Source organism: Arctopsyche grandis, chromosome 12 (assembly GCF_051622035.1).
Source record: "Arctopsyche grandis isolate Sample6627 chromosome 12, ASM5162203v2, whole genome shotgun sequence".
NCBI classification, from domain to species: domain Eukaryota; kingdom Metazoa; phylum Arthropoda; class Insecta; order Trichoptera; family Hydropsychidae; genus Arctopsyche; species Arctopsyche grandis.
The window spans coordinates 167,294-178,851 of record NC_135366.1 but is presented as its reverse complement, the minus strand read 5'-3'; the positions used below and the strand labels follow the sequence as shown (position 1 = coordinate 178,851).

At 33.2% G+C, this 11,558-nt stretch overlaps 1 protein-coding gene across 2 annotated transcripts; it reads left to right on the top strand.

The window, feature by feature from the left end:
* Positions 1 to 386: 386 nt before the first annotated feature.
* LOC143919825 (apoptosis-inducing factor 3-like) lies at positions 387 to 11,264 on the top strand. Of its 2 annotated transcripts, none has more exons than XM_077442365.1 (3): positions 387 to 957; positions 9,243 to 9,574; positions 9,661 to 11,264. In XM_077442365.1, exons 1-3 carry the CDS (start codon positions 882 to 884, stop codon positions 10,963 to 10,965), a joined length of 1,713 nt encoding a protein of 570 aa, XP_077298491.1. In that variant the 5' UTR covers positions 387 to 881; the 3' UTR covers positions 10,966 to 11,264. The 2 variants fall into 2 exon arrangements, with proteins under 2 accessions (XP_077298491.1, XP_077298492.1); XM_077442366.1 differs by lacking the exon at positions 387 to 957 and adding an exon at positions 5,977 to 6,088 and having other exon boundaries at positions 9,661 to 11,263.
* The last annotated feature ends 294 nt before the right edge of the window (positions 11,265 to 11,558 follow it).

Sequence of the window (11,558 nt, the reverse complement as noted above, 5' to 3'; positions counted from 1 at the left end):
ACTAAACCATCCAAGTGGTCAATAAAAAGATTTTTACTTGCTTTAATATTGGCTGTGGCCCAGAAATCTTTGGAAAGTGAAAGCATATCCAACTCATTCTTTTGTAAATTTGATTTCCATAACTTCAACTTTTTAATGAAAGCTTTTACTTTGTCTTTTTGAACAAGTGGATATATTTGTGATCCCTGCATTGATTTATTTAAACCGCTCAATTTTCCAAAAATTTCAAACAAATAGGCAAGTTTAACAATAAAATTATCGTTCGTTATGAAGTTTTATTTATTTGTAGATATTATGGTATCAAAATTATTTTTTTATTAAAATGTTTTGGCGCCTCCCCTGGCAATAGTCTGCGCCTCCCCAGTTTGGAAGCCGTTGATCTAATCGATAATAGCGAGTATCGTTGTAAAAAACTTGTTGCGGGCTCATGCGGTCCGGTAGAGTGGGTGTCGCTATCATTTTGAGATGACAATCTTAATAATCAATTCTTAGTCAGCGCGGGGATAACCTTCGAGACAGTACCGTTTCGACCGAAAACGGTGAAAGTGGGCCACTGAAATTGGCAAAACAGGGAGGGGATCTGCGCGCGTTTGCCATTTGCGCTCCATTACTCCATTTTCCGCTTCACGCAGTCCGGCGCGGACCTTCAGGCGACGCACAAAACCGCTTTTGCTTTTTACTAGTTCTCGCCATTCGCCATTCGCCATCGTTCACGGTCGGACCTAGCACGACATTCGTATTTCAAATTCCCCCACATAAAAATAAACGTTCGCCATATTGGATCTTATATAAAAATACACGAATCTGCAGTATACATACTTATGTAAACAATAATCTGTTGAGTCAGCGCGTCTTTAAGAAACGACGTTTTTGTAAATAAAATGGGTTCTTCTAATTGCAAATCGTTTTCGCCGAGTAAAGTTGCAGCTGCAAATTCCTGCTCCGAAGAAAATAGTGGTAAGTTGTCGTATCGCGTTAGCACGTGCGTTAATTACTATGTATGTAATTTATATGTGTAACCGGATTTAACCACACTGTAACGTCTCGTTCGTTTGTATGAAACTCAAACCGGTTCTTCGAGGTAGAATTAAACAATAAATTGAAATTGAGTGAACTAGTGAACTAGATCGATTACACTGGGATTGTCACTATTTTTTTTTTGTCTCAAATGGTGTATCTTTCGGGACGTTCAAATGTCCCGGTTTACTATTTTATAGATTCCCACCAAAGTTAATAAGTGGAAATATATAAAAAAAAAACTACACTATGAATAAGTCGAAATCTATAATAATACAGTTGGCACAAAAATTTGTGTTTTTGAGTGTGATTTATTTATTTATTTATGGTCACCTTTTCTAAAATAAGAATATTTTGAGAGGAGGGGATGACAGTGCATCCCTGTTTGACTTTCATGAAGTATGACAACCCTAATTACACATATGTACGTACATAGTGTTGTAGTGCAGTATTACATGTAGTATTATTTTATTATTCGTATGCCGCGTGAAATAATCTGTGCGGCTTGCAATTTCTTACATACATACATATGTATTTGCTTTATTGAAGTGTATCGTGATTTTTCCGCTAACTTTCAATTCGTGTTTTACTTGTTGGGCGATGACTTAGGTCGTTTCACTTTTAATCTACATTTAATCGTTCGTTACTAACAACAAACCGCATTCGAGTCAAAGCCACATCGGAACGGACGTTTGTTACCTGTATAGATACATACATATGTACATATATATGTATGTACATAGTTCGTATTGATCGGTCGATACATACACATAATAGCCTCGTAAAATTGGTATGTACATACAATATTCAAAATTGCTACTGCGCATTTATAACATACTAGCAGCTAGCTAGCATACCCGGCTTGCGTTGTAATGCCACAATAACGCATGCAATTCCCGTTCCCGTTCCCATTTGTCGGAAAAACGCAGGCAGCGAACACATTTGAAATTATTGCGTTGCAATTACACTCGTTCCTGTTTTTCTCGTTTCCGTTCCCGTTTTTGGCCGATTTTTTTTACAGTAATCTTGCCGGACATACATACAACAAATCCTGAAAGTTCCATCGTAATCGGTTCAGTATATATGTATAGACTACCATGTATATACATATGTATAGACTACCAGAGATGTAGTACTAAAAAATAAGTGCCGTAATAATACGAAAAAAACACATGTAGTATATTTCATATACTACATGTGTTTTTTTCGTATTATTATGATACTAGTGTTGTGCCCGATGAAATATCATCGAATGGGTGTTGGCATATTAAGTTATTAAATAAAAAAAAATAAAAGAAATGTGTCGGTCCTGTACGATTATGTCGGAATATGTACCCGATATAGGGCTTCCAAGCCGGTTTAAACCGAAACCGAAAAGCCGGCTTTTTACCATTTGTCAAAAAACCGAAAACCGGCTTTTTGGCTCGATCAACCGGCTTTTTAAGTTTTTCTTTAATTAATGTTTTTTTTCTCAAAATTGACAATTATGAATTTCAAATTTAAAAATTAACAATTATGATCAAAATAAATGTGTATAAACGCTCTTAGATAATAGGCGTATATTTATTTGAACAAAAAAAAAGCTACATTACTTTCTTTCTTGAGCGGTTTCTTTGAGATTTAGTAATAAACCAATAAAATATTATTGAAAGTATGTAGTTTCAATGACCTACACAACTTCAGGTATAGAAAATATTACTACAAGTCCTTGTACTTGAAAACATAAAAAAAAAGTAGTCGTGAACACAAATGATTTATGGCAAAATGCATAGGAAAGAATTGGAAGCCCTTTAAATATTGAGGCCAGATACCTAGTTTTATTATGGATTTAAAATGTTCGTGATATTTCAAATGAATTTGTTTCCGAAATTTGCAACAGTTGCTTTTAGATTTGTTAATCTAAAACAGATGCGTAAAAACAACTTTGAAATCTCTTTATCTACATATGTATGTATATCTTTGAATCTCAGCAGTTCTTAATATCTAATTCCACAATTATATTTTTTCTGCGAGGTTACACATTATTTTTTAAATAATATATTCTTGATAGTAGCTTATTTAAATCATTTAATTATTTGTGCGTATTTAGGATCTGCCATTTTACGGCTCTGATATATGTACAAATAATACAAATTGTATTATTTGTAATATTTGTAATAATAATATATAGTAATGATCTTATGAAAGTTCATAATATTTATAACTTAATTTAATTTATAAAAAACTTTTTTTTTTGCATAATATATTATACACATATTTACATTTTTTTTCGATATAAAAATTTTAAACTTAAAAAAAATCTTATTTTTCTAAAAACCGGTGAAAGCCGGCCAACCGGCTTTTTATTTGTAAAAAAACCGAAAACCGACTTTTTATTTCGGGCGGTTTTTTGGAACCCCTATACCCGATATAATTGAACAATTAAATTTTAATTCATTTTTTCGACACTATTCGTTTTTACGTACATATGTATATCGTAAACGTATACGAAAACCGTAAATGAATGAAAAAATTGTGACGTAAAAATAATTTGAAACCTACCTCCCGCGCATCGCCACGCGCTCCCACATCGCGGCTGTGTTCGACACGCACTCGGTCGAATATTTTTCATCCATAATGATATCGTCTAACATTGGAATATGTATACATTTAAAAAAAAATCTTCAGGACATTTATTGGTTATATTGTTCCTATTCAATTGGCGTTTTATTTGTCTTGGGACCTCAATGGATATGTCAAGTTTTTCACTAATTGATTTAGCTTTTTCGAAAAATATTGAAAACTCAAAATCACAGTTTTTTCTGATTTCCTCGAGAGCTTTAGATTAGATTTTTTATTATATTTCGGGCTTGGTCTATCCATTGGGTTTTTTTGAAAAATCTTACTTAAAAAGATCACGTGCCGTTGAGCAATTAAATGCAACTAAAATGCTGAAATGCGTACCAAGTGTTTACAATAAAATGTTTGAAAATAAAATAAAAAATCATAAACTTAGTAGGTCTCACTCGCACGCTTGCGTTTCCACCCACCAAAGAAAGAGAGACAGAGAGAACTGCCAAACATTCGTTACAAATGTATTTTTCCTGTTGCTAACCAGGCTTCATTTCTAATGCATCTCATGCTGCGTACGGACCAAACCAACGACGATTTTGGTCCAACGTTTTAACCAGCAGTATAAAACCAGTAGCGTACAAAATATCGAAATAAAAATTAAATTTAAAAATTGAAATTAAATATCAAAATTAAAACTAGTATTATTATATTAAAATTAAATTCAAATATCAAAATAAAATAATAATCAATATATTAAAATTAAAATAAAATATTGAAAGTTAAAACAGAACATGCCCAATTTAAATAAATTTTCGAGATTGACCTAAAATTAGATCATCAACAATCACATACAGGTAATCCTCGACTTTTGTTTGTCGAAGATGTTTTGACTTACGAAGATACGCACTAAGATCGAAAAAAAAATCAAAGAATTATTATTTTTACTTCCCCGTAATGCGCAGTTACTGAGAATATCTCATGTATAAGTATGGGTGACCGAGCGATGGTCCCAACCCGGCACGTTGTCGGTTTATCAAACGAAATTTTTTTAGTTTCAATTGTTTCTCTCGTCGAAATAAATCAATTAATTAAATCATTTCAGAGGTAAATTTTATCGGATAATGTCTTCAATTGTTTCTCTCGTCGAAATAAATCAAATAATTAAATCCATCTCAGAGGTAAAATTTATCGGATAATGTGTGATTATTAATTTTATTTCGACGAAAGAAAAAAAAAACCCTTTGACAAATCACCGACATTTTTTTTGTTAAATATTTCATCGACGGCGAAACACAGTAGTGTATCGTGACGACTTATAAGAAACAATAACAAGGTTTTTTTCGCTCGTAATTATAATATTTCTCTGGTTGTAATGCGTATCGTCGTAATTCAAAACATTGTTGTAATTCAAAACATCAACGATGATCTAATTTTAGCTCAATCTCGCTCGTTAGCTTAATTTTGATATTTAATTTCAATTTTTTTATTTAATTTTTATTTCGATATTTTGTACGCTACTGGTTTTAAAAGTTGGCCCAAAATCGTCGTTGGTTTGGTGCGTACGGACCATCACACGCACGCTCGTATGTAAAAGCAAGAAAGATAGAGAAAGCGCTAGCAAACACCTGTTAAATACAAAATGTGATTTCATATAAAATTATTATCATTAAGCGGGCCCTACACTCGCGTGTGAACAACGGCGCGAATTCGCGCCGCGAATCAATGAGTGTGGTGACATATTTTTCGCGCAGAGTTCCCGACAAAAAACGGGGAACGCCTCGAAGCGTGAATGCGAACGCGCGAAATGCACACACTCACATTTCGACTCACACGCACGGTGTTCGCGGCCGTTTATGGCGCGAGTGTAGAGCCCGCTTTACGGAATTGATATCGTCGTCATACAAATTTTGATTTGTTTTAGATGTTACCAACCAACATTACATATTTTCTTACTGACAAAGTCTCTTTTAAAATTATAAATTAGAGTAATGGTTTTACCCGGCTTCGCTTGGTATTTGTAATATAGACAGCTTAAACATGGCGAAACAATCTAATAGTAAACATACATTTGTTTTTTTATTAAATTTATTTGAATCGCAAAAAATAATATTCAACGATATCGATCTCGTCGTCATAGAAACTTTGATTTGTTTTCGATTCTCCCAACAAACCTTAAGTCTCTTTCGAAATTATATATTAGAAGAAGAAGAAGAAGATACGTCAACGTAATTTCTGAAAAATTTTCAAATTGTAATATTCAAATTAAAATTTTCATTATGTAAAGCAATTTTCGTGCGAGCGGTTATGCTGTTAGCGATTCACATTTGAGAATTATTAATCACCGAGCCATGTATGTATAATATAAATAATTTTGTAGTCAGAATTCGAGGTATGGTCGTATATGTTGTAGCCTTAGTCTTTATTGACAGCAAACTGTCAAGTCTGTGCAATTATTTACATACAATTGTTGCAATTCATTAAGTGGGCGTATTACAATTTCGAAATTTCTACATTAAAAGTAAGCCTCTAATCTTATCTCTATTTTATTATTAAATTCTTAAAATTTCAACATTTCATTCAACTGGTATCAAATATTGTCAAATAGTTAATCGCACTTAGGATTTTCCGGCCGACACTAATACGAATAATGATTCACATTTATAGATCTATGCTATAAATTTTCTATGACATATTCCCAAGTTCAGGTACTGATTAGATAATGATTTTTTTATCAGTGGAGTGTTTATACGTTTAGGTTAATTGCACAATAAATCTGATTCTCGAAAGCCATATAATGAGTAAATCACTTATTGTTCATTCTTTTATTGTGATGTTTCACAGATTACTAAATTTGAATTCCATAAATAAATGATATCATGAAATAATGTAACCGGCGTCGCCTGACTATAACACTGTGATTAGCCACACATATGTACATACATATGTATATTCTGTGAGTCTTGTAAATATTATTTTTCGATTTTTTTAGTTGAAATGGATGTTTTAAGGTTGGTAGCCTAAATCGAAAAAGGTAAGATTTCAGGAGAATGAAGTGGCCAAGTAAACCTTGCACTCTCTATGTAGAATTTTCAAAACATTTCACTCGTTTAAAGTTTCTAATAATCTCTTTTAATGTACATACATATGTAGTCATTCGTTCAATTAACCAGTCTACACAGTAATTATAATTAAGTACATCAAACTTAGATCGATAAATTAAGCGATGTAAACACTAATGACTTTTTTAATGCAAGCTTGGTTTCACATTTTATACACAGAATCTGAAAATACATAGATATTAATTTACTCTAAGGCTTCAAATGAACATTCATTTCATTTTGACACAAATGTGATTTTATGGCCGCACAAGATAGAAATATATAGGTATTCCACGACTTACGACGGAGATACGTTCTTGCATCTCGGTCATGTGTAAATCGAATTTCATATAGAACTTCAAAAAAAAAAAAAATCTATCAATTTTATTCATTTCAAAATGTGCATATAAATCTAGACTTTTATAACAAATAACATCATCTTTAATTATTGCATACATATTTAAGTACAATTCATTTGTCCATCTTCAACGAGAGGTAAAGCAGTGATAGTTTTTTTGTTAAATATGTATCTAATTTAGATTGAATGCTGTCCCGTTTTTTCTTCTGTAGCATGAAAGGTCGTCTTGATTTTGGCAGTTCACACTTAAAAATTTTTCTTTATCTGCATCCATTTCTTAAAATTTTTGCCTTCCTAATGCATTTTCTCCAATATAGCCAATATTTTCTTTCATCATATATTCTTCATTTCTAATCAACATATTGAATTGTTTAATGAAGTCTTCAGCAGTTTTGTAATCGACATTTGCTGCCTTTCCAATAATTTTTATGGTAATTCGACTTTTTTTTAAATTTTGCGAACCATCCATTTGGTTGCAATTGTCAAACTCCTTTATTTTAAGTTTTCAAATATGCTCGAGAGTTTTTTTTTTGTATTTACATATTAAGCGCAATGGAATTTGTTTCGCAATCTTATCATCTGTCCAAATCACTAATGATTTTCCCCATTTTTTTTGATGCGTTATGCGAGTCTTTCTTTGTTATTATTGTGGATTTGACTGACCAAGATCATTTAATAGCTTCTCGAATTCGTTCTATATCTTTTAAAATAGTAGAGATTGTTGAATGAGCCAATTTCAGATCACAAGCTACATATGTAAGTTCTTCACCTTTTTACCATTATCATATTGTTTCAATCACTTCAAGTTTCACTTCTGTCAATCAGTTTTTTACTTAATCTTTTTTATAACTATTTCAACTAATTGTAGAATTTTATTATATATGTAAAACAATTGTAAATATATGATATGAAAATTAATGAGATAGCAATCAATATTTTCTACTTCATTACTTTGATGTCAGAACATTCTACATTGGAAAGAAGCCGTCCAATCAATTCTTATTTTATGTAAACCTTTTTGAGATAACTATATAGAATGATTCTTTGATTTTTTTTGAAATTGTTCTAGGAATAACGTGTACAATTTATACACGCCAAAATTACTGTGCGTAAATATGTACATATAATTCCTCTCCTACAATTTTTGTTTTCGTTTTAAGAGAAGCAATCCCACTACATTTACAATATATCATTATCCGTTTCCTTCGAAGTATTTTTGCTACCTGCTGTATAAAAATCAGTCATGGATTGCATTCGATTATGCAGATTTCATTAAAGATAAATAAAATGTATGATATATTTTCTAAATTTTGATTTTTGAGAAATTTTTGAGACATCGAAAAATTGCGAAATTCTCGGGTTGTCTCGAGACCCCCTAAGACCAGGATCACACTGAACGACTTCCGAGGGACTTAGTTGAAGGCGACCAGACCAATGTATGCAGTTAGAACGGTCGTGCCACACTCGTCAACTTCTTGGTCGCTCACATTTCCATACATTTTTTCTGTTGTCGGCAGACTAAGTTATTTTGTATTTTGATATTAAAACGAACAATATGTACATAGATTGATAGATAGTCCATACTAGGGATTGCAATACCGGTGTATTGCAAGCCCTAGTATGGATTATATATGGACTGGTATACTGGTAAATTGACAAATTTTGGCCATCAGTAAATTTTAAAATTTACAGGTATTTACCGGAAACTATAATTACTTTAAAACTCGATGCAAGTGGCGTATTGCTTAGGTTGTTTGGAATTTGTTTATTTTTAGTATTAAATTTGGCAATTTTAAATTGATAAAACTGGCAACACACATCAACCAAATCGTAACAAATGCGATCAGACAGTTGTTTCAATTAAGATCGAAACATTCAAATGGTTCAAACTTTAAATAAATAAATATGAGTTGTAAAAAATAAACTTTATTTATTGTTACGAATTTACGTTAATGAATTTATATCGCATACTTTTTTTAAAATTATTAACGTTTTTAGGGAAAGTAACCACATACAGTTACATATCTAATCCACGTAAAATTTTTTTTTTTCATTTAACGGTAGGAAAAATCATTTACCGTTTACCGGTTTATGAAATTTGACGGTAAATTGCAATCCCTAGTCCATAAATACGTATATATGTATTATACATATGTAGGTATGTGTGTATTCATTTAGAAAAATTTGAATTGACGAATTAATTGTATTGATTTCAGTTACTTCAAAAATGTCATCGAGTACAGAAGAATACGTTGAAGGGTTCGTGTGTATGGATGCCGATATAAAAGAGAATGAAATGAAGCAGTTTGAATTGACTGATTACGGAAAAGTATTGGTAGTCAGACAAGGTGGTAAATTAACGGCAGTGGGAAGCAAATGTACCCATTACGGGGCGCCATTGGTGAGCGGGGCTTTGGGACAAGGCCGCGTTCGTTGTCCTTGGCATGGCGCTTGTTTCAACATCACTACTGGCGACATCGAAGACTTTCCTGGATTAGACTCGCTTCCTTGTTATCAAGTTTCGGTCGAAACCGACGGACAAGTCAAGGTACTTATATTACAAGGTACACATATACTTCACAACACATTGTGTTTGTTTTTTTTTTGTTGTTATAAAACTAATCCCCTTTTTAGGTGAGAGCTAAGATATCGGAACTGGAATCTAATCGCCGAGTTCAAACAATGACATTACGAGAAAGCAATAACAACGAAACCTTTGTTATCGTCGGGGGAGGTCCATCGGCTGCAGCCTGCGTTGAAACACTTCGCCAAAATTCATTTGGAGGACGAATAATCATGATAACTAAAGAGAATGCTCTTCCTTACGATCGCGTGAAAATATCTAAAGCTCTCGATACTCCCGTGGAAAAACTCCAGTTGCGAAATGAAGAATTTTACAATAAGAATGACATAGAAGTGCTCAGAGGTGTTGAAGTAACGAGCGTCGATTGTGAGAATAAAACAGTAAAAGTTTCTGATGGAGACTGCATAAGTTTTTCAACTCTTTATTTGGCAACTGGATCAAAATCAAAACGTCTTCCTATATCGGGGAGCGAGTTGGGAAACGTGTTTACGTTGAGGACGTGTTCGGACGGTACAGCGATTCATTCTGCAATTGGAAAAAATGCAGACAGGCACGTTGTAATATTGGGGGTTAGTTTTATTGGAATGGAAGCTGCAGCTTATTGCGTTGGGAAAGCCAAAAGTATTACGATGATCGGTCGTGATGATGTGCCATTTCGACCCGTATTCGGACACTCAGTCGGAGCTAGTTTGATGAAATTGTTTATTGACAAAGGGGTGGTCTTTAAAATGAACTCGAATATAAAATCGTGTTTGGGGGAGGACGGGAAAATAACATCGGTTGAACTGAACGACGGTTGTGTCTTAGCAGCCGACGTTCTCTTGATGGGCGTCGGTTCTTCTTTCAATACAGAGTTTATTCGAGGATCTGCAATCGAAATGGAACCTGACGGCTCAATACCCGTCAACGACAAACTGCAAACTAATATTCAATGCGTATTTGCCGGGGGAGATATCGCAAAGGCTCCAGTCTATTCATACGGAGGAAAGAAAGCGTCGATCGGCCATTACGGATTGGCACACTATCACGGCAAAATTGCCGCTCTAAACATGTTGGATAAGTCCGCTCCGCTTAAGGCCGTTCCCTTTTTCTGGACTATGGTATTTGGTAAATCGATAAGGTATTGCGGTTATGGAAAATTTCACAGCATGCAAGTAGAAGGCGACGTTGACAATTTGAAATTTGTTGCGTTCTACTTCGACGAAAGCGGTAAAGTAATTTCCATGGCCTCATGTCAACGCGATCCCATCGTAGCCCAATTCGCCGAGTATTTGTCACAAGGAAAAACACTACACAAAGATAATTTGGCGCCCGACCCCTTTGCTTGGGTTAATGATGTCGCTAATGCAAATTGAAAAACATATGTACATACATACATTAACATGTACATACATATGTATGTACAATGTTATATTATGGGACCATGTACACATTAGTTACATATGTATATTAATTAATTTATAATAGCTATTTATTCTTGAAATGTTCTATGTACTATAAGTTTCACAAACAGTATTATCAAAAATAAAAATTATTCTTGTATTATATGTATTTATGTATTTTAAAGTAAGTTTGTTTGTCTAGTTTCTATAATAAAAATACAAATAAAGTATGTACACATGTATAATTAAATAATAACATTTTTATTACTCCAATCCAAGTTTTCATTCTTCCCAATATTGTAACGCAGAGATTTCACATATAATCTTTAAAAAAAACATTTTTACATAATTCATTCCAACTCGACTCAAATACTATAAGGTCGAAAACTTATTTTATAATTTACAATACATGCCGAAGGGCTCCTCTTTGTCAGTACTGTTAAAGATGATTAAGAGTAAGGACCACGAGAAGATGGAAGCCCAACACCTAACCGGGAAGGGATGATAATGGCCAAAGGAAAGTTAATTTGGAAGCTGGAATGTTATTAAAAATTAGTAAACATAAC